At 35.4% G+C, this 18,555-nt stretch overlaps 1 protein-coding gene across 3 annotated transcripts in view; it reads right to left on the bottom strand.

The window, feature by feature from the left end:
* Positions 1-18,555, bottom strand: part of IPO11 (importin 11) — an 82,072-nt gene that overhangs the window by 50,013 nt on the left and 13,504 nt on the right. For all 3 annotated transcript variants that reach the window (XM_064404431.1, XM_064404429.1, XM_064404430.1), the window contains exons 6-17: positions 16,108-16,180; positions 11,915-12,118; positions 10,143-10,275; positions 9,136-9,194; positions 8,273-8,321; positions 7,005-7,075; positions 5,501-5,693; positions 4,556-4,708; positions 4,247-4,290; positions 3,249-3,339; positions 1,962-2,009; positions 1,234-1,339 (exon numbers count right to left, since the gene is read on the bottom strand). In XM_064404431.1, the coding sequence (XP_064260501.1) occupies positions 1,234-1,339; positions 1,962-2,009; positions 3,249-3,339; positions 4,247-4,290; positions 4,556-4,708; positions 5,501-5,693; positions 7,005-7,075; positions 8,273-8,321; positions 9,136-9,194; positions 10,143-10,275; positions 11,915-12,118; positions 16,108-16,180 (1,224 nt within the window). The remainder of the gene's footprint in view (positions 1-1,233; positions 1,340-1,961; positions 2,010-3,248; positions 3,340-4,246; positions 4,291-4,555; positions 4,709-5,500; positions 5,694-7,004; positions 7,076-8,272; positions 8,322-9,135; positions 9,195-10,142; positions 10,276-11,914; positions 12,119-16,107; positions 16,181-18,555) is intronic.

Below are 18,555 nucleotides of genomic sequence, written 5' to 3'. Positions count from 1 at the left end.
CAGTCTAATGAGAAGAATGAGGAGATAACAAGTAAAGAATTGTGGCAATCATTCTTTGACAATAACATAAGGTTATACATCCAAAAATAATTATTTTTTTCAAAGTTTATTGTAGTGGAAAAAAGCATTTTAATATTTTAAGTTCCACTCTACAGGAAATTGAACTCTCTGTGTAAGTAGAGCATTTGGAAATAAAAGAGCTGACTAGCAGCCCATTATGAAAATCATTTACAATTTACAGTAGTTCCTAAGGGTATAAGGAAACAAATTAGTTTATGTTTCACATAAAAAATTGCCACTGGTAAGATAAATTGCAAATGTAGAAGAAAAACATAGTCTTCGAAGGACATTTGGGTCACTGCTGATGACTGTGTTGAGAAAAAATAGGACATACTTATTTAGCGTCAATGGCTGATTTGAACTTGTCTGATAAGGATTAGCATGCACAATAGTGGTCACTGTCCTTCCCCTGGGAATCAGCTTGAGGGAAAGGGAGGAACAATGTCTTCCAGATAGTTACAAAGAACAACAGCTCAGTCTGTACTGAGATGCCAAAAACAGTCTTTCAAAATACCCCATGATACCCACTGAACAATAGGAGGTACTCGTGTGAAGGCCATCCAAGTGAGGGTGACCTTCGTGAGGAGGAAACACCACAGCAGACGGACTGTATAAAACTCTTCATGTAGAAGAAGGTGCGATCATCCACACTTTACAACACAACCCAAACCCTTATTTCCCCTCTTTATTGCAGCAAAATTAACTGAACAGAATTACAGAGTGCTTGTATTTAAACATAAAGAGAGGACCAAATCACTACCTTGGCTAAACTACCATTTTATAAGGATGACTTCTACAGACTTCAGTTGGACTTTGCTACCTAGAGGACTCCAGGGTCTCTGGAGGCCTAAATATCTTTTTTTAAATGAGTAATGCTGGTTATCCTGAGAAGGTTTAGTCAACTCTAACGTATGCAAGGAGACAGACAATGTACACCTACACAACCCTGAAGTATTCACCTCATAGTAATTTAAACATGAACTGTCAAGAACACTGTCACTTCTGTGACTGCTGTCAGTTATCTGTAAGCATTTCATACCTCTCCTCATTTAGCAGATATGATTTAAGGTTAAGTATTTTTCACCTCAGCAATTATTAAGCATTATATCTTATCAGATTTGTATAAACAGTTTGTATTTAAATTATGAAGGCATAAGAAATCGAAGTGTTTACCTGTCATGAGAAACCTGTAGTTCTGCTAATAGCTGATTTTTAAACCATTGATCAAAATCCACACTATCAAACAGTTCATAGGCAGCCAGTCCAACCGCATTATACACTGGGGAAAAACAATAGTTATGCTTATCATTTACTTCAATGCTAACTTTCTAATATTAAATAATCAGATTAATTTAATATTCAAACCACTTTTTGGTAATCTGAACATAATAAAGAAAACAAAACTAAAACATCTCTTTAGAAAGTTTTATCATATCATAGTGAAAGGAGCTCTGGTGCAAATTATTAGTAAAAGAAAGACACTATAGAAGGTTACATTCTTAAAAAAAAAGCTAGAAGCCAAAACAACAATACGGAACTTATTCTATCCTCAAGGATGGTTTCATAAGAAACAATTCTTTTCTTTTGCCATAAAATCTCCTCACTTGTAAAATTGTCAGAATATCTCCATGAAAACACTGAAGGTCATTTACTTGGCACGGCAAAAAGAACGGGACAGTAAAGGAGATTGCTTGTTGCAGAAAAAAAGCCAAAAAGCAGTAGTTTTACATAAACATTTTCAAAAGCGAAGGCCAACATCAATGAAAGGAGAATTAGGATTTAGGTTCCACTTTCCAAACGACTTTAAAAAATCTTACAAATTCTTCATGCAATTTTTAAGAAGTAAAACACATACACAAAATGGCTCGGTTATTTCAAAGATAAAGTAAAGCTTAATTTACCAGCATCTTTAATCAGTATAGCATTGGTGTTTTCCACGTTGGTAGATCCTACAAGCCGAAGTTAAAACAGATTAAAAAAAGCATCACTAAAACAAGGAATGCAAGCAACTTTGCACTTAAATGCTTTAAGAAAGGAAGACATGCATTAAGACTGCTTTCACTGCTTTTACTCAATTTACAAGTTCAGTCATTTCAGTTTTGATACTTTGTTCAGTAACTATATCAAAATCAAACCTCTGCTTCCACACCCTATTTCTGACTTACTTCTTTGGAGATGAACATTTTTAATAATAATGTATACATAAGTCAGAAGCAAGTATTTTGAATGAAAATACTCAAAACCTGCAAATTGCAGACAACTGTTAACTACATAGTACTACATCCAAAAGGGTCCTAGACCTAGTTCCCTATTTTTTATATAAGTGTGCCTAAAAGTGAATATTTTCTGAAGTCATCCCAAAACCTACGTACACAAAGTTATGAACACAAAGTTTATGAACAGATTTTGTGAAGTCAGAAACCACTCTTCGAAAATGAGTATTTATTTTATTTTAATAGAATGTAATGATCCTTTCTGATAAGCTCAAATACAAAATATTGTAACTCAACCAAGACAGGCAGGGGAAATAAACTGATCTGAACTGACAGGGGAAAAAAAAGCCACTCCCATTTATCATCTTTCCTGGCCATTATAAAACTTAGTTTGAGGGCAAAGAATCATAAGGTAAAAGAAAGAAAGTATTAATCACTCCTCAACCTATGAATAATTCAGTCTTCATACAGAAAACTCGTAAAATTTTAAAGCAGATTATTCAGATTCATTAAGTCATCTCGACTCTACAAAGCGACAGCATAACTTTTTCCTTTAAAATTTTTTGGCCCCCAAGATTTTGGCAGAGACACAGCATGAACTGCCTTGCAACATTTGAACGGGAAGTTCCCAACTAAAAACAGCCAGAAGAATTCATTATGCTTGGGAGTGGATCACTGCCTCATAAAATGCCACAACATTTGTCAATCAATGCCATAACATTTGTCAATCATCTAGAATAGCTACAATAAAATCCAAAGACCCTTTGGGACTTTCTCCTCCTAGATACACAATGCATTCCATTATGGTAGGTTCAGAAATTTAGAATACTAACATGTCCTTTCAAAAATACACAGAGAACACGCTATATAAAATTAGATGTTACAAGGTCAAACTGTTTAATAGTTGATAAGAATATGTTATGAATGTAAACAATTCTACATTTTATACTTCCCTTATTTCTTTCAATAACTTACCTTGTAGACTGTGAACCATTTCTAAAAGCACTGGGGTAAGGGTCTGATTATACTCATGAAAAATATCAATAAAAAGGACTTCTGTGCATGGCTGAAAAATTAAAAGATCTGGTTAGAATCTATCTAAATAAAGGCAAGTAAAATACATTTTATGCTAAAATATTAAGTGCTGAATACTTCGCACTGAAAGTCACAATTTAGAACACAATATATAGTAGCAAAATTAATATTGCAAGAAATACCACTCTTTCTACTATACATTGTGCTTAACTCTAGCAAGAGTTTGATGACTGCATCTGTATCAACCAGTTCTGTGGCAGAAGAACAATGAATCTGTGGAGGGAAATAGCTGGTGCTGCGCCACCAGTGACCACACTGCAGGTACGTCACAGGTTGTTTGTGTATTGGCTTAGTGGCTCTAGGTCAGGGACTCGGACTGAACACCATTTTACAACCATAACATACTGTATGCACCATGCTGGGTTTTTTAGTTTTAAAATAAAAGTAACCATCCAGCAAATAAATGTTGAGATCTCTCTGCAATGCAAACCACAGTAGTTACAATTGGGAGATATACTACAACAGCGTATTTCTGATCTGAACACTAAATTAACTAATATTATAATTAATTAATGAATATCACTAACTAATAAAGATGCATCTGCAACTTCCTTCACTCATCATGTCTACTAACAAAGTCATAAGTGATTACATTAGTTATCAGTTTAAAAAAGAGACAACTTCTGCTGGTTTTAACCAGATGCCACATAATTCAAATACTGAAGCAAACTCCTTTTCCCTCCCTCCTGAAATATGAAGTACATAGATTCCCATCTATTTCAGCAAGTCTGAGCACTGAAAAAAGAACAAAATAAAATTTTACTAAATCTGAAGAAACTTAAGGATTTTTTAAAAAAATATTATCTGTCTTGGTTACAAAACTATCAAGAATTGCATTCAGGAATTTTTAATGAGTTTCTTTCAAATTGAACACTTACTCTGAGACTGTACTTCCAAGAATCTCCTCCAGTCTCTTCTACAGCTATTATTCCACGAAGAAAAGGAAAAAAAAGCATTATTTCAAGTATGGTTCAAATAAAGTTTAGTGTTAGGTTAAGAGGGTATCATAGACTACTGTGAAATCTTTTATTATAAAAAGAATGTCTAGAACAAATATTTGTCCAACAAGTCTGCAGGAAATAAAATGGCCAATATTGCAGTAGGCAATTTGTAGAGACAATGTGGATATGAAGCACTTATACAAATATCTAATTACACTACTACCAACTATATAGCATGTTTCTTACTGAAGCTTTCTGGATCCTCTTCCCACATAGTCAATTCTTCCTTTGTCAGCAGGAAATAATGAGTGACTAATCTCCGACATATTTCCATTAGTGTTGGGTATGTGAAAAAAGCTGTCTTGATCTTATGTGCTTCAAGAGTTTCAGGACTGCTATCTGAAATAAAACACAAGATTTCAGATTACAATTAAGTGGCTTAAAGATCAAAGACTACTCTCATAAAATTAGAAAAGTCAATCAATAAAAAATTCTTATCCTCTGAGAAAAACAGAAAAAACATATTTTCATGGCAGACATTAACTGACTTTCAGCTAGTAAGACAGGTTTTTAAGCAAGTAATCAATTCTGACACATACCAATATATATATAAAACTTTTCTCAAATTCACAGAGAATGCTAATTGTTATCTAGTCACTGCCATGTAAAACTAATGTGAAAGGTTGAGGTATTTTTTTTTAAGTCACACATACAGCAATGTATGAAGTTTCAAAATGAAACAGTCATACAAACCAAAACATAAGAACTGCTTTATATTCAACTGCGTCTCCAAGCCACTGTGTTTCTGTATTTCACTGCATTGGTATTAGTTAATTACAGAAAATGTATCATTTTATCAAACATATCTCATGGGAAACATGCCACAAACTGGTTGATGAAAATAAACAAAACTCTGTACCTCAGTACTTTTTAAAATTCGTTCAATGGGAAAAAGAACAATCAAAGAAGAAAAGATATTCATGCTCCTTCTGCATTTAAAATTCCATTGGAATATCATTATCTATACACATGAGTACTTTAAAAGTTACAATAACAATTATCAATATAGAGGTAGAACCTCACATATTTCAATAATTATTAGAATATTAATAAAGGAGTTTAACTGTTGAAAATAACTAGTAAAATGTTTTTCAAGACATAAAAAATTATTTTAGTAAATAATGACAGTACCTTCAATATTTTTGGATGGTTTGTATGCATAATTTTTTACAATCATCTTAATGAGATTCATGCATTGTACAATAAACTGCTCAAATACAACTCCTTCACCAGCTTCTGTGAAAACATAGCTTACAGAGAACTCCAGGGATCTCTGAATCAAAGCAGTGAATGAGAAAGGATGTTGATCCAGGAAGTCCAAAAGCTTAAAAAAAAAAAGTAGAAACAGAAAAATCAAAACGCTTTTAGTGAAGTCTTATTAAATGTTTTAGTAAACTAGTCATCAAAAACAGGTGCCAATTTACATAAAATTATAGAAAACTGAACATGGACAGGAAATTAGGAAGAGATCACTATGAATTGTTAATGAAGCATTAATTTAACAGCAAAATTCTTGATTTTGGTTCAAAATTGCTTTTTTAAGTATGAGGGAGAATACCAATTTTCAAATGGACCAGCTTATATCAGCCATATTTCAGCAGATAATTCATCCTTATTGGAATCAATGTAAGCAAAAGAAGTATGAGGGCTATATAACTGCCCCCCCAACACTACCAATGCAGTACAAGCACTTTCTTCCTCAACTTAGCTTTTCCAATTAGTGATCTAAAATACACTGGTGGATTCCTTTAATCTCCTTTGGTACTGCAAAATTGCCTAAACCTATATTCTTGCATGTGAATTTCTATAGGTGATAGATTAATCAAATTTACTTTCTCTTCAGGTCTGTGAAAAAAGATTCACATTTGCAATCAAAGTACTATGACAAAAACCAAAAATAATGTGTCAGAGCATTTTCAGCTCAATTTTGGTGAAGCTGATAGGTGCTTTTCACTTCTGATAACTAGGCTGAATATTTCAAATACACCCATGGCCTCTAGACAGAATCTGAAAACAATGGGAACTCTGTAGGTTTTGTAACTTAAAAAAAAAAGAACAAAACCAAAAAACCAGACCAAGTGTGTATGTTAACATTACCTTCAACACAATATGCATTTAACACACAGAATCAGCTGACAATTCCAAGTGTATTGGACAATACAAGCCTCAGAGGGCAAGAGAGTATGTTGTTCATTTTCTTTTGATTAATTAGTGTGGCCAGTAAAATTCCACAGAACTAACAAAGACACAGAAACAGTGATCTAACTACCTATAAAAGGTAAGATGAAAAGCATATCTCTTCTTTATTCCTTAATACCAGTACCATTGTTTAACCAATGCCTCCTGAACTCTTATTTAAACAAATCCTAGCTACATAATTTACTTACGGAATGCACTTAATTTTGTTTGAGCTAAGAAAATGTACTCTTCACTGCTGCAGATTACAACAGCATGAGCAAACAGACATCCTTTTCTTCAAAAATACATCTCATAACAAATAAGTGTTAAGTTACAGTGTCTTCCACTTCTTTGAAAGGTCTGAAACATATTCACTTTAACGCACATAAGTGTCTGGTTGGGGACTGCTCCTCCCGAAGTATAAACTATGCAGTAACTGAAAGGAGATTTCACTTACCACTTTAGTGAACAGAATTATGGTCTTTTCTAGACGATCTCTGCATATGCTTTCTGCTCTTATACTTCTACCTGGTAAATCAGACATTTCACGACTATAATTTTTTAGACTTTCATTTTCTTTCTTGATAGCTAAGTTTTAAATAATTAACACTGGAGAAGAACTTACTTTTACTGTAGTTAAGAGATTAAGTTAAGCCTGAAAAAAGTTCTAGGGCAAAATAAATTCCAAATCAAATTCACATAATGACTGGGCATGGAAAATCTTAAACTGTTCCTCTCAACTGTAGTGGGATTCATATCACTTGATCAGGTTATAAAATTGTGAAATCATTACAGAAAATTCAATGATAAAAGGCAGTTAAAATAAGGCAAGCAAATGCTAGTATAGACAAAAAATAATTATGCATTGAAAATATAAAGATGCCCTTTTAATAAAACTGCAAACTATTATGTGCTTTTCTAGAAGCTCCACCTTAAAGAATAATTTATTATGGACATTAGAAAACATTCTGAATTGGAGAAAAAAGACAAAACTTTTATTAAAAAAAGGCACATCAGAAAGGGCCATACACCAGAAAGCGTACAGGCAGAAACACAATATAACAAAAATAAACACTAATCCTATAAGGTAGTTGTACCTGCTTTTGCAAAACAATCTACTGATTAGAAAAGTGGAAATGGGAAGGTTCAGCTCAGTTCTTGTCTTAGGACATAGAAACCCTAAAGGCCTCATATTCTAGGGTACTACAATAAACATCCAACTTCAGTATGGGATGGCCTTCAATTCCTTCTACTCAAACTCTACACCTTTCATGTCAAAAATGAAAGAAGAACCAGAAGGAGCCTGACTATAGTATAGTGGCAACTGGAGGCAGTTTCCATCTCTTCTAAAAATGAGGCTCAAAGCCCCAGTCAGCCCTCTTACCAAAGTACAAGCTCCTGAACCCAGGAACTTCACCAAAATATCAAAATTACATACAACTTATTTTAAAAAATTCTTCCTATTCAATGTGGACATCTATTTCCATAAAAAGTGTTGTTGAAATATGATACCAAATACAATTTTGATGTGATTTTAGTCCTTTGATACAGAAAGACACTTTTACTGAATTCTTCAATAGTTTCAGCAGCATTTAAAGAAACAGTGTCAACTTACACAAAAATACCTTGCACCTAAATGATCACTGATTATGCATTAGCCTGTATATTTTCATTCAGCTTCTAACGTTTAACAATGAATATAAAGAAAAATACTCAGATACTTACTACACTCCAGAAACTGTTTCAGCCGTTCAAATACAGCATGTAGAAAACCCTGAAAAACAAACATGTCTCTGAAAGATGAAGCTTATTCTGCACCGTATTATGAGAACAAAGGTATGTCAGACTAAACTTAGTTCATATGTGTTACCAGCTCAGACATGACCTCATAACTTTGAACTGAACTCTTTGATTATTTTGAACAAACAATTTCTTCAAGAAATTAACAATTAGACAATCACACAGCAAGCAGACTGCACAGATGATACAAACGGACCTTATCAGTAACACTCAACAGCACAGAAACTCTAGAACAGAAGGATAGTAGCTACCTTGTCCTTTAAAAGATGCTTATCTAGGTCTACCCTGTTCTCAACCTCCTACAGTAGGCAGTAGGCACTCAATTCCTCCACCAAACAGGCAGCACTGGAGATTAAGGAATGTGCTTGGGTTTCTTTGTGTGACCCTACACTCTCCATGGGCTGCAGACCACAGGCTTTTACCTCAATCAAACAAATGGGATAGGACAAGCATGGCATCAAACTCATCACTTAACGAAATGGCTTTAACTGGGGAGAGGAGAGCACATGTAAGACATGTTTCAGTAAGCAACAAGTGTGACCATCATGTGGTGTGTAAATTGGAAAATATGTCTTTTTTTAAATATGGTGCCATTAATGTCACAGATTTTAGAATCTCTCTAGGATTTCAGAACCCTTGGGTGACAGGAGGACAACTTTGAGAGAATGTTGCTTGATCTTCCTTTCTGTAATACAAATGTGTGCCTTTCAGTGATTTTCAAACACAGCTCTGATGACACCTGAAATCATCAGAAAAGTTTTCTAATCTAGAACTAGAAACACACTTACCATCACCTCTGCATTCCAATGAGGTTCTACAAAGCCATGGACCGTTAGTTTCCGAAGCACTAGAAAAAGAAATTACTCATAAAATAGCTAAAAAATTAGCTATTTATTAGCTCTTGTTTCAACAAATTTCAGAACACAATTACAGTTCCACTTGCCGTGTCCTTCTTTCAACTCAACACTTTAAAAAGTACACATAATTTTAGGTTCCAGATGCCTCATCCATACCTAACATTCACCTTGCTGAAAGTACTTTAAAATATATCTTGTGTGAAATAATGAAGAGAACTTTTAAGAATTACTCCATCAGGAAGAATTCTGAAAAACTCTTAAGTATTCAACTCCTGAAAGATCCTGCAGTAGTAGGAAAAGGGCCAAGTACAGTCAGGTAAGGCTCATAAGCCACTTCTAAATTCTCAGGTTTATCACTGACTGTAACCCAGCAAAAGCTGCATGTTGTATCTTTGGAAACAAATCAGGACAGGTATTATTTACATTGCAAGAATTGCATACAAAAATCTCAGTTGTTAAAAGCAGCAAAGTAGTCAGAATATGAATTTACTCCACTCATAAGCCTTCGAGCATCAACCTAAGACAAACTAACTGCTCAGCCCAGCTTTTCATTGGACACAGAGTGAACGTAATGGAATTAAACTTGTAGCTCAGCTTCCTCAATTAAATACTAAAGACATGCAAGCCTAAATTTCAACACATATAAGAAATCATCCTGTTATGCCACCCACCTTCCAACCTCCTAGACATTGAGTTCTTACAACATGAACAGTGGAGTGCAGTTTCTCACATACCGAGAAACAAGACCACTCTCTCCCCCTTCTGCATGAGCAATCATCCTTCTGCCTTGCTAAAGGTAAAACAAACCAAAAATACAGTTATTCCCAACGGGAATGGCTTTGTTAGAGAATGGGAACTATTTACCAAAGAATTTCTACACATTCCCCGAGAAGAAAGTTATTTGATTCCTTACACTTAACATCATTCTATATTATTACCTTTCAACGACAACAAGGTCCTTTCTAGTGAATTTGCAGCTGCACCTTCATCCCCTGTACAAATCTGTTGTAGGAATGTATCTGTATGGTGATTCCACAAGGAACATGCAAAGCTATAAATACTTGATGTAAGCTGCAAAAGGAATACGAAGAATATACTTTTTTCCTGATTTTTGCTATACCATAATAAATACCCAAATTTTAAAGGCTGGTTTAGACTATTAAAATATTTAATCCAGCTTCTTGTATGTATCACGGACCACCGTGTTTAATTTGCTTCTTTTTAATGAGCTGTACTAATCTTAAGACTTTTCTAGAAAAATACTTTGCCTTTATTTGAAGATGTTATGATAGTCTCACTAGTATCCCTGACTACTTGGGTCTATGACTCACACCTTAAGAAAAAAAAAAACTATTTAGGGCTCCTTTCTTACCTGATTTTCAGTAAATACAGTTGCTGGTGCATAATATGGTATGACACTTCAAAAAATTATCAGCTTTCCTCATCACCTCTTCTCCCGCAAAGACAAGCTGTCCATATTACAGTTAAATTAATGTCTGAATCAGCTTACTTCTGGGACACACTTAGCAGTTACAGGTGCAATGGTATTGAACAATACCTACTCCAAAACTAACTTTACTGCACATACTGACTTTTTCCCTCCTTTTTTTTTAAAACACAGAATGACAAATAGTTTCTAATCAGGTAGAATTGAACAAATCTCAAACTTAATTCACATTACAGTTCACACACAGTGCTTAACTGATAAAGATTTCTGAATTGCAAGCAGAAGATGAAGGTTTTCTCACTCAGTTATGGTAGCAATGGATGGCTTCATAATTACATAAATCTGCATTTAGTCTGATACACCTTATATCAATGGAGTCAAAAGCACATGACCTGTTTATTTAGTTCCTTTGACTGAGTAAAGATTAGTAAAGGTCCTATTTACACATCAGTCTGCAATGTCTCATGCTCCTGATGGTTAAAATTTCATCTTATTGATTACACAGACAGAAATTTCTACATAGATAAGTAGGTAAACATCCATAAATCTTCATTTTCAGTGCTCGCTCTTTCCTTTAAAATGAAGGAATTAACTAAAATTTCAAAAATTCCAGAGTAAGATGTTTGGGAAAAATTACTAAATTCAGTTAAGTGTACTTCATCGTTACCCATCTCCAGATGGGTTTGGAGATGCATGGCCTACAGCCAAAATTACATCTGTGTTCTAATCACTGGATCTTTACAACGGAGAATGCAATGAATGAGACAAGATTTGGCATTTGCATTCACATCTTGCCTTATAATTAACCTGAAGAGACAGCCTGGAAAAATCTCAAACACCTTCCTGGTGATGATAAAAACTAAAACGTGGTAGCATAAAAGTCTAAACACCAATATTTCTTAAAGACTATATTGACTTAAAAATTTAGAACACACTTCCAAAAAAACTCAATAAGTTCCCAGAGAAGTAAGATCTTGTACATCATAAGGCCGATATGCAGATACCGTTCTATAGATGAAGCTCAGCATCTTTACACAAATTAAGATAATGGTCAAGCTGTATGCAAAATTAATAAAGATCTCAAACTGACTTCCAGTTATTCCACAGTGCACAGATACCACAACATAAGAGCACTTCTGTTCCAAGGGCAGATACTTAAGTCCACAGATATGCTATTAACATCCAGCCAGCTAGACTCAGGAAGAAGCTAGCATGTACAATACACAGTTTGCATGCTCTACAATACTGCATCCCATTACTCACATCATAGAAAAGCTTCCTATCCGCAGCAAGCCGTTTGGATGCCAGGGTCTTGGTAACATGGTAGAACGTAAGTAGCGCCCTGTGTTGTTGAAGATCATCCTGCACTTTCACAGATTCTACAAGAGTGGGTATAAGCTCTGGCCATTGCCTTGGGCAGTCCACTCTGGCAACTTTAGCAATCAGTACAGAGATCTGAGTTGCTATCTGCAAAAAAAAAAAACCACAGACACCACTAAGTCAAAGCGCATTTAGGAAATGAATAATGATGAGATCCACAGCCAAATAAAACCTGAACAACAACAACAAAAAAAAAGACTGGAATGGATTGATAGATTTTTGTGTGCTTTTTCTCAAGCTGTTTTTAAGTTTGCAAATGAAAATAAATGTGGAGAAAAAGTTTATTTGTAGCAAGTATTACATAAAATACTCAACTTAATACCTTGCTTAAATTTTACATGAAGACCAGTAAATGTATTTAGTCCAGAAATCACAAAAATGAAGAAATAAATATCTGGGAACCACTTCTACATGAGTGATTATTTCTATCACTTTCTATGAACACACACTGCTGAATACATACTATCCATAATTCTGCTCTACCTGACTTCCAGATAGACCCATTCCTAGCCCCAGGAACACAGATGTGTAAGCCTAAGCCCCATCCCAGTAACTGGAACTGAGACACTCTCTTGCTCCAGATCTTCAGAACCACAGGCCAGGAGCACCTGCATCACTTATACCATCTGACTTTGGTTGCTAGGCCCAAATTCCACTGGCACCAGTCTTGCCAGCAGCTGGAACCTGTTCATCATGCATGTATGGTCCAAGGAACAGAGTGAGATTACCCAGCAAGACAGGTAAGGGATGCAGTCAGAACACAGGACAGGCAATGGTCATCAGGCACAGGGTTTGTTCAGACACAGGTACAGACTACCCATGGTTTACACATGACTGGCCCTTCTTATGCCCTCTTTCTGTCTACTCCACACTTGCCTGCTGTGCAACTCCCTTGCCCTAAACATTCCTTAGCATATTTTGCATGGCTGCTTGTGTGTTGTAATGGTGTGCCTCAGTTTCCCCAGTTCTTCCCCTGAAGTTTCCTTCCACCGGGGGTGTGTCAATCACCACCTCTCCTTTTCCCCACCCTTGACCCCTGCTGGGCATTGTCTATCAACACAGAAATTCCAAGGGGGAGCCTCAAGCAATTGACAGGTTCAAAGGATGCTCTCCACCCCCTGGGGGGCCATTGGCCCATCCAGGTGTCCCTCTCACCTGAGACCCCCTCCCCCTGTGCCTGGTTGGTGGTCTCTGTGTTCCCTCCCCTGCCCCTCTCCCCTGGTAAATGGGCAAGCACACCACACAGTCAGGGGTTCTGTCAGAGTTGTTGCAGGATTCAGAGGCCATGCAGCTCTAAATAAAAACTGTGGATTAAAAGCTCTCCATCAGGACCCACTTCTTCCTTCACCATTGTCTTAAAGGTTTCTCCAGCTCAGGAAGGCCTGAGGAGTGACCCCCTCAGTAGCAAGCTCCAGCCCACAAGCTCTGGAGCTCAGGACGTGCCTGGACTTGTCTCCACGTGCCCAGCTTGACCACAGGTACTGAATAGCAGCTCTGGGGAGAAAACACCACAGGTGCTGCTGTTTGGTCAGCAGCTGGGACCAAACAGACCAAGGCAGGCCCATTCAGTAATATGGTAAAATCCAATAGCTACTCAAAACCCTACCTCAGATATCCAAAAATTTTATTTTTGTTTTCTGTTCTTATCCCATTCAAACTGAAAAGGTCCTGACAGGATCAGTGAAGCAGGTACTCTCTGCCTCAGCACACTACAACAACCACACTTCCAGCCTGGAACCTTCTTAGGCAACCAGAAGGAACCCAAGCAATTTACAGGCCTAAGAAGGATAGAGCAATGCCCTTCTTTACTGGTGCCTGAGCTGTTTCATCTGGAGTCTGACGACCCCACCAAGTTTTCCACAATATTTATTCCTACCATGCTGCTTAGTGAGAAGAATTGTTTCAGGAAAATTATGTCAAGGTTCACAAGGGAGAGTTGGGAGTCCTACTTATTACAATACCAAATTATGTCAACTGACGTAATGCAGAGCAAATAAATTCTTCTCCCTAGGCGATACAAGAAGCAACATCCCAGGAAGACCAAAAATACTTTTATCTTGAGCACTGGCATTTTAAATGGGGAGAAAGAAAAAGAATTTGCTGTCATACATTTGAAGAAGTACTTTGTTCCACATTCCCTCCATATGCTAAATATCTTCATAGGGCATGGAAATTACACTTTTAGCAGATGGTATGTTCTCTTTTTGTTTTACACCTCCCCTGGAAGTCAAGTTGTATCATCACATCTCCATACTACGCCTATTTTCACTTTTTCATGTTGTTTTTCTTTCTATACAAGAGTCATATTTTTTTTTGCCTTCAGTGATGCAAAAAGCATAGGCAGATAGCAACTGTGTTATGAACTGTCTGAGACTGGAAAAGTGCAGTTATCAGGAACACAGGATATCAAAACTCAGACATATCAAGAAGGCTGGAACTAAACGAAAGATTCCTCAGAAAGGACACCTCAGGATACCTACAAGACAGATTGGGGAGCAAACGGAAAGAAAGAGATATGAACTCTATAAATATATTTCTCTATTGCACATAATAGTTTGAGCAATTATTTAGACTGCTGTGATAAAAACAAACAAAAACCTCCACATCTTAAAAAAATTACATCCCAAAAAACATCATAAGGACACACAAATCAGAACATGAAGCCACCAGTCTTTAAAATGTCAGTTAAAAAGATTCCAATCTCAACTGCAACTATAGTCAAAGAACTCCAGAACTGTTCATCAGCAGTAGCATTCTTTACTAAGAAAAATGCTATGATATCATCTTAGCAGGCAAACTGATGAAATACTAATGAATATACGGAAAAAAAGTATTGATAAGAAGTTTTGTTTTGTAAACAATATAGTTAAAATTAGAGTTTCATAGTTAATTTACCTATTTATATGTGAAAAAAACCATACGAACTTCAAAATTAAATATTTGATAAATTATATTCTACCTAGTAGTAAGCATAAATGACACACTATGGTTCAGCTTGACATGCTTCATAGTTCTTTTTAGTTAACATACAGAAACAAGTAATATTTGTCATATTGTTTACATTGAAACTACACCTGCAGAACAAGTTTTATAACACTTTATATGCTTTTTTATTAAATTGCCTTTGCAATTAAAATTTTTAGCTCTAGTCAAAATTGTTATTTCACAATGGGCTTCTACAAAGATAAATTACCCTAATTTTGATAAAATGCTCTAATCCTAGAAGTTACATTAAACCTGTCAAGAAATCCCAAGAAGTTAAAACTGAACTGTCTGCGGAACAGAAGTTTATTCACAATGCCTTTTCTTTTCAATCTTAACCTTATGCCTGTAATTTCTGTATTTCCTTGACAAAGTTTTTTAAGATCCGACTCAAAATATTAGCAAATACTTCCTTGCAGAATCTTATACTTACATGATGAAGAAGTTATCAAAAGTAAGATTGATTCATCTAGTATGGGCATATTCTGTGCCCCTAACATTAGTTCTGTACACAATATAATAATAAATTCTTATTCTAATCAAAATCACAGCTTATAATTAGTCACTTTATGTAAGAAAAGACACTATCACACTGAAGCTTTATTAAGCTTATTTAAATTCACTAAAATGCTGTAACTAGACATGTGACAGCAATACTGCTTAGGTGGGTTTATGCAGCAGCAATCTCAACAGCTCATTCCTGCTCTGCCACTGCCACACTTCCTTGCATGGCCACACTGTGAGTCAGGTAACAGAACAGACACAGCTGAAAAAAACTAAAACTACTCAGGGAAAGGTTATTTTTCAGCTGCATCCATTCCCTGAACCATTTCACCAAATGGCTGCATAAACAGCAAGAGACAACAAACTGCCACTGCAACAGCAAAGGAAACAAAATGCTGTTTCCAGCCAAAGTGGTTCTAAAATTCACTGAGTTATGATCTATGGTAAAAGACCTCACTTCAAGATCTGTCTGCAAAGCAATATGTAAACTGCAACTTCATTATTATAATTAAAAACTTTGTAAAGAAAGAGACTAAGATATCAATCAATACAAGCATTTCTTGGGAGAGTAATAAACAATTACCACTAACCTGATTCACTGGCTCATTAAAGTTGGTGATAAGTCCAGCACGCAATGTACTTTTTTCTTCTTCAGAAAGAGCACTGTCAGGATATATTTATTAAAATATTATTTATTTTCAATTATAAAGCTACTATCAATTCATTTGTAACTATCAAAAACACTATCAAAACCAATAAAAGAACATCCTTTGTTCTTCCTCTATCTCAAGTATCTTTAAAAAGAGAGAGAGCAGTCAAAAAAATACTCACAAAGCATTTTAGTCTCACATTCTGAGACCTAAAGTGACCTTTTTAAAGATAAATGGCAAAAGAGTCGACAGAATGAGATACACAGATATATAATGAAAAAATGCAAGACTGTACAAAATACAAATGGATTGCTCACAGACAACTGTTACATAGTTATTACTGACAGAATTGAGGACTTGAACATGAATTTGCCCAAGTATACTAATGGACAATGGCCAAAAAATATCCAGAATAAGGCAATCGCTGTATCAGATGACAGATCTTTTTGTAAAAGCAGTCTTTTCTATTATAAATCCTTTTCTATAAGAAAGTAATATACTTACACTTAAAAGTACAGATCCTTTGAAAATTATAGCTTTGTGTGAAAAGTACGTTGATATATTCTCCATAAAGAGGGGGGAAAAGTGCAGGGGAAAACAGTCAGCAGGGCAAATGCTAAGCGATAAAAGTTAATTTTCATTCAAATGCATCATCATGGTATCTTAATTTTAAGTGACCTCTATCAGTTTAAGATGTCAAGTTACAGTATGATATCACTCCTGTATTACTTCAGATTTTATACCATTCATGCAATTTTCTTATAATTTCCAGGCAGGAAAAACAAAACACTGCTCTAAAAAAGGTTTTGTTGGTATTTATAGATTATACTATTGGGGAAAAAGAAAACCAAAATGAAACTAAACTAAAAACCTCAATAAATTTTAATCTACTGATAGCACCAGGAAAGCTGTTTCTTTTTCATAAAACGCTTGTAAGTTATCACGCAAAGTTGTTCAGATCAAAGTTTCACCTAAATTGCAATGACTTAGAAGCATGCAAACATGACATCTCAGTGAAGACTAATGGGCTGGAAATTAAGAACCCAACACAACCACTTCCTCTTGTCTGACCTCAGGCACAGATATTAACCAACTAGTTTTATATATTGAGGCTTAAAATTATATCTAAAGCTCCCTACAGCATAGGTTTTACTCTAATCTAGACAAATACTAAATATTAATCTCAAAATAATAAAAAAATAGAGGCAGGAATTGCCATAAGAACAAACATTTGCAAAAATATTCTAGTTTTCACTTTCTCTTCACCCCTGCACAAAACAGGAGTACTCACTGTTTCCTAGATCAAAGACTTACCATTTGAAGTACAGTACAAAAGGGGGGCAATTAATTGTTTCCCTGGTGACTCAGAACTGTACCCTAAGTCTTATTTTCCAAGGTAATTACAGCATTCAGGAGCCACAATTTTACTTTTTGTATTTTAAATCTAGACATAGGCTTTAAGATTTTTTCCGCAAAAAATTTAAATTATCCCTAAAAATATTTTGGCTAAAATTTACAGAGATTTCTGGAACAGTAAAAACTTTTCTGCATGTAACTATTTAACTTATTTATCTAAAGCCATGAGATGATGTTCCAGGAAAATAAATTTTTGAGGGCTTTTTCTTTTATAATGTGAAAATGCGGTATATAATTTCCACACATGCAGGCATCCTCTAAGTGGTTTCTAAAACCTAAAAGCTCTTATTAATAAAATTTAAAAATCTATTGTCAATTAAATGTAGACTGTATAATACCTCACTTTCAGAGACAATAGAAAGCACCTAAAACTTGGTTTGTAAAAAAAAAAATACCCCATTTTACTATATTACTGCATTTACTTTGTTTCTGGGCTCACAAGATCCCTGGCTTTAAACAGTTTTTCATAATTATAATTATATTAAACTCATCATATGTACAGTCTAAGAGCAGCAAGAATTCAGTTCATTACTTACTGTAAATAAAAACGCTGTAATTAAGCTTTTGCCATTGCAGACAAAACAAAGGAAAGAAAAGAAATAGATTCATGAGAATCAACGCCTTAAAGACACCAGCTTGTGATAAGCAAAACTGGAAAACAGTAATGAAAAAAGATCTGAGAAATCAATGTCGATGCAAGTGTCAAACAGCAGCGCTGTGTGACAAGAGTTTCTAAGGACTTGCCGGACGGTGGGTGGAGGAATTCAGCATTTAAACAACACGAGAGTGACATCTGCCGGAGAACAGGCACACCCTCAGCCCCTGAAGGAGACACCACTGCCCTCAGCCTCCCTTAACGCCTCGCAAGAAAGCCAATTCCACAATTTCATCTATAAAAGTTACAGGCAGGTGAGAAGTTGGGAAGAATGTCACTCAGCCAGTTACTTCCCTTCAGCATCGAATTATATGTGC

The sequence above is a fragment of the Passer domesticus genome, chromosome Z, assembly GCF_036417665.1.
Source record: "Passer domesticus isolate bPasDom1 chromosome Z, bPasDom1.hap1, whole genome shotgun sequence".
Taxonomy (NCBI): Eukaryota; Metazoa; Chordata; class Aves; order Passeriformes; family Passeridae; genus Passer; species Passer domesticus.
This window is presented reverse-complemented; position numbering and strand designations above follow the sequence as displayed.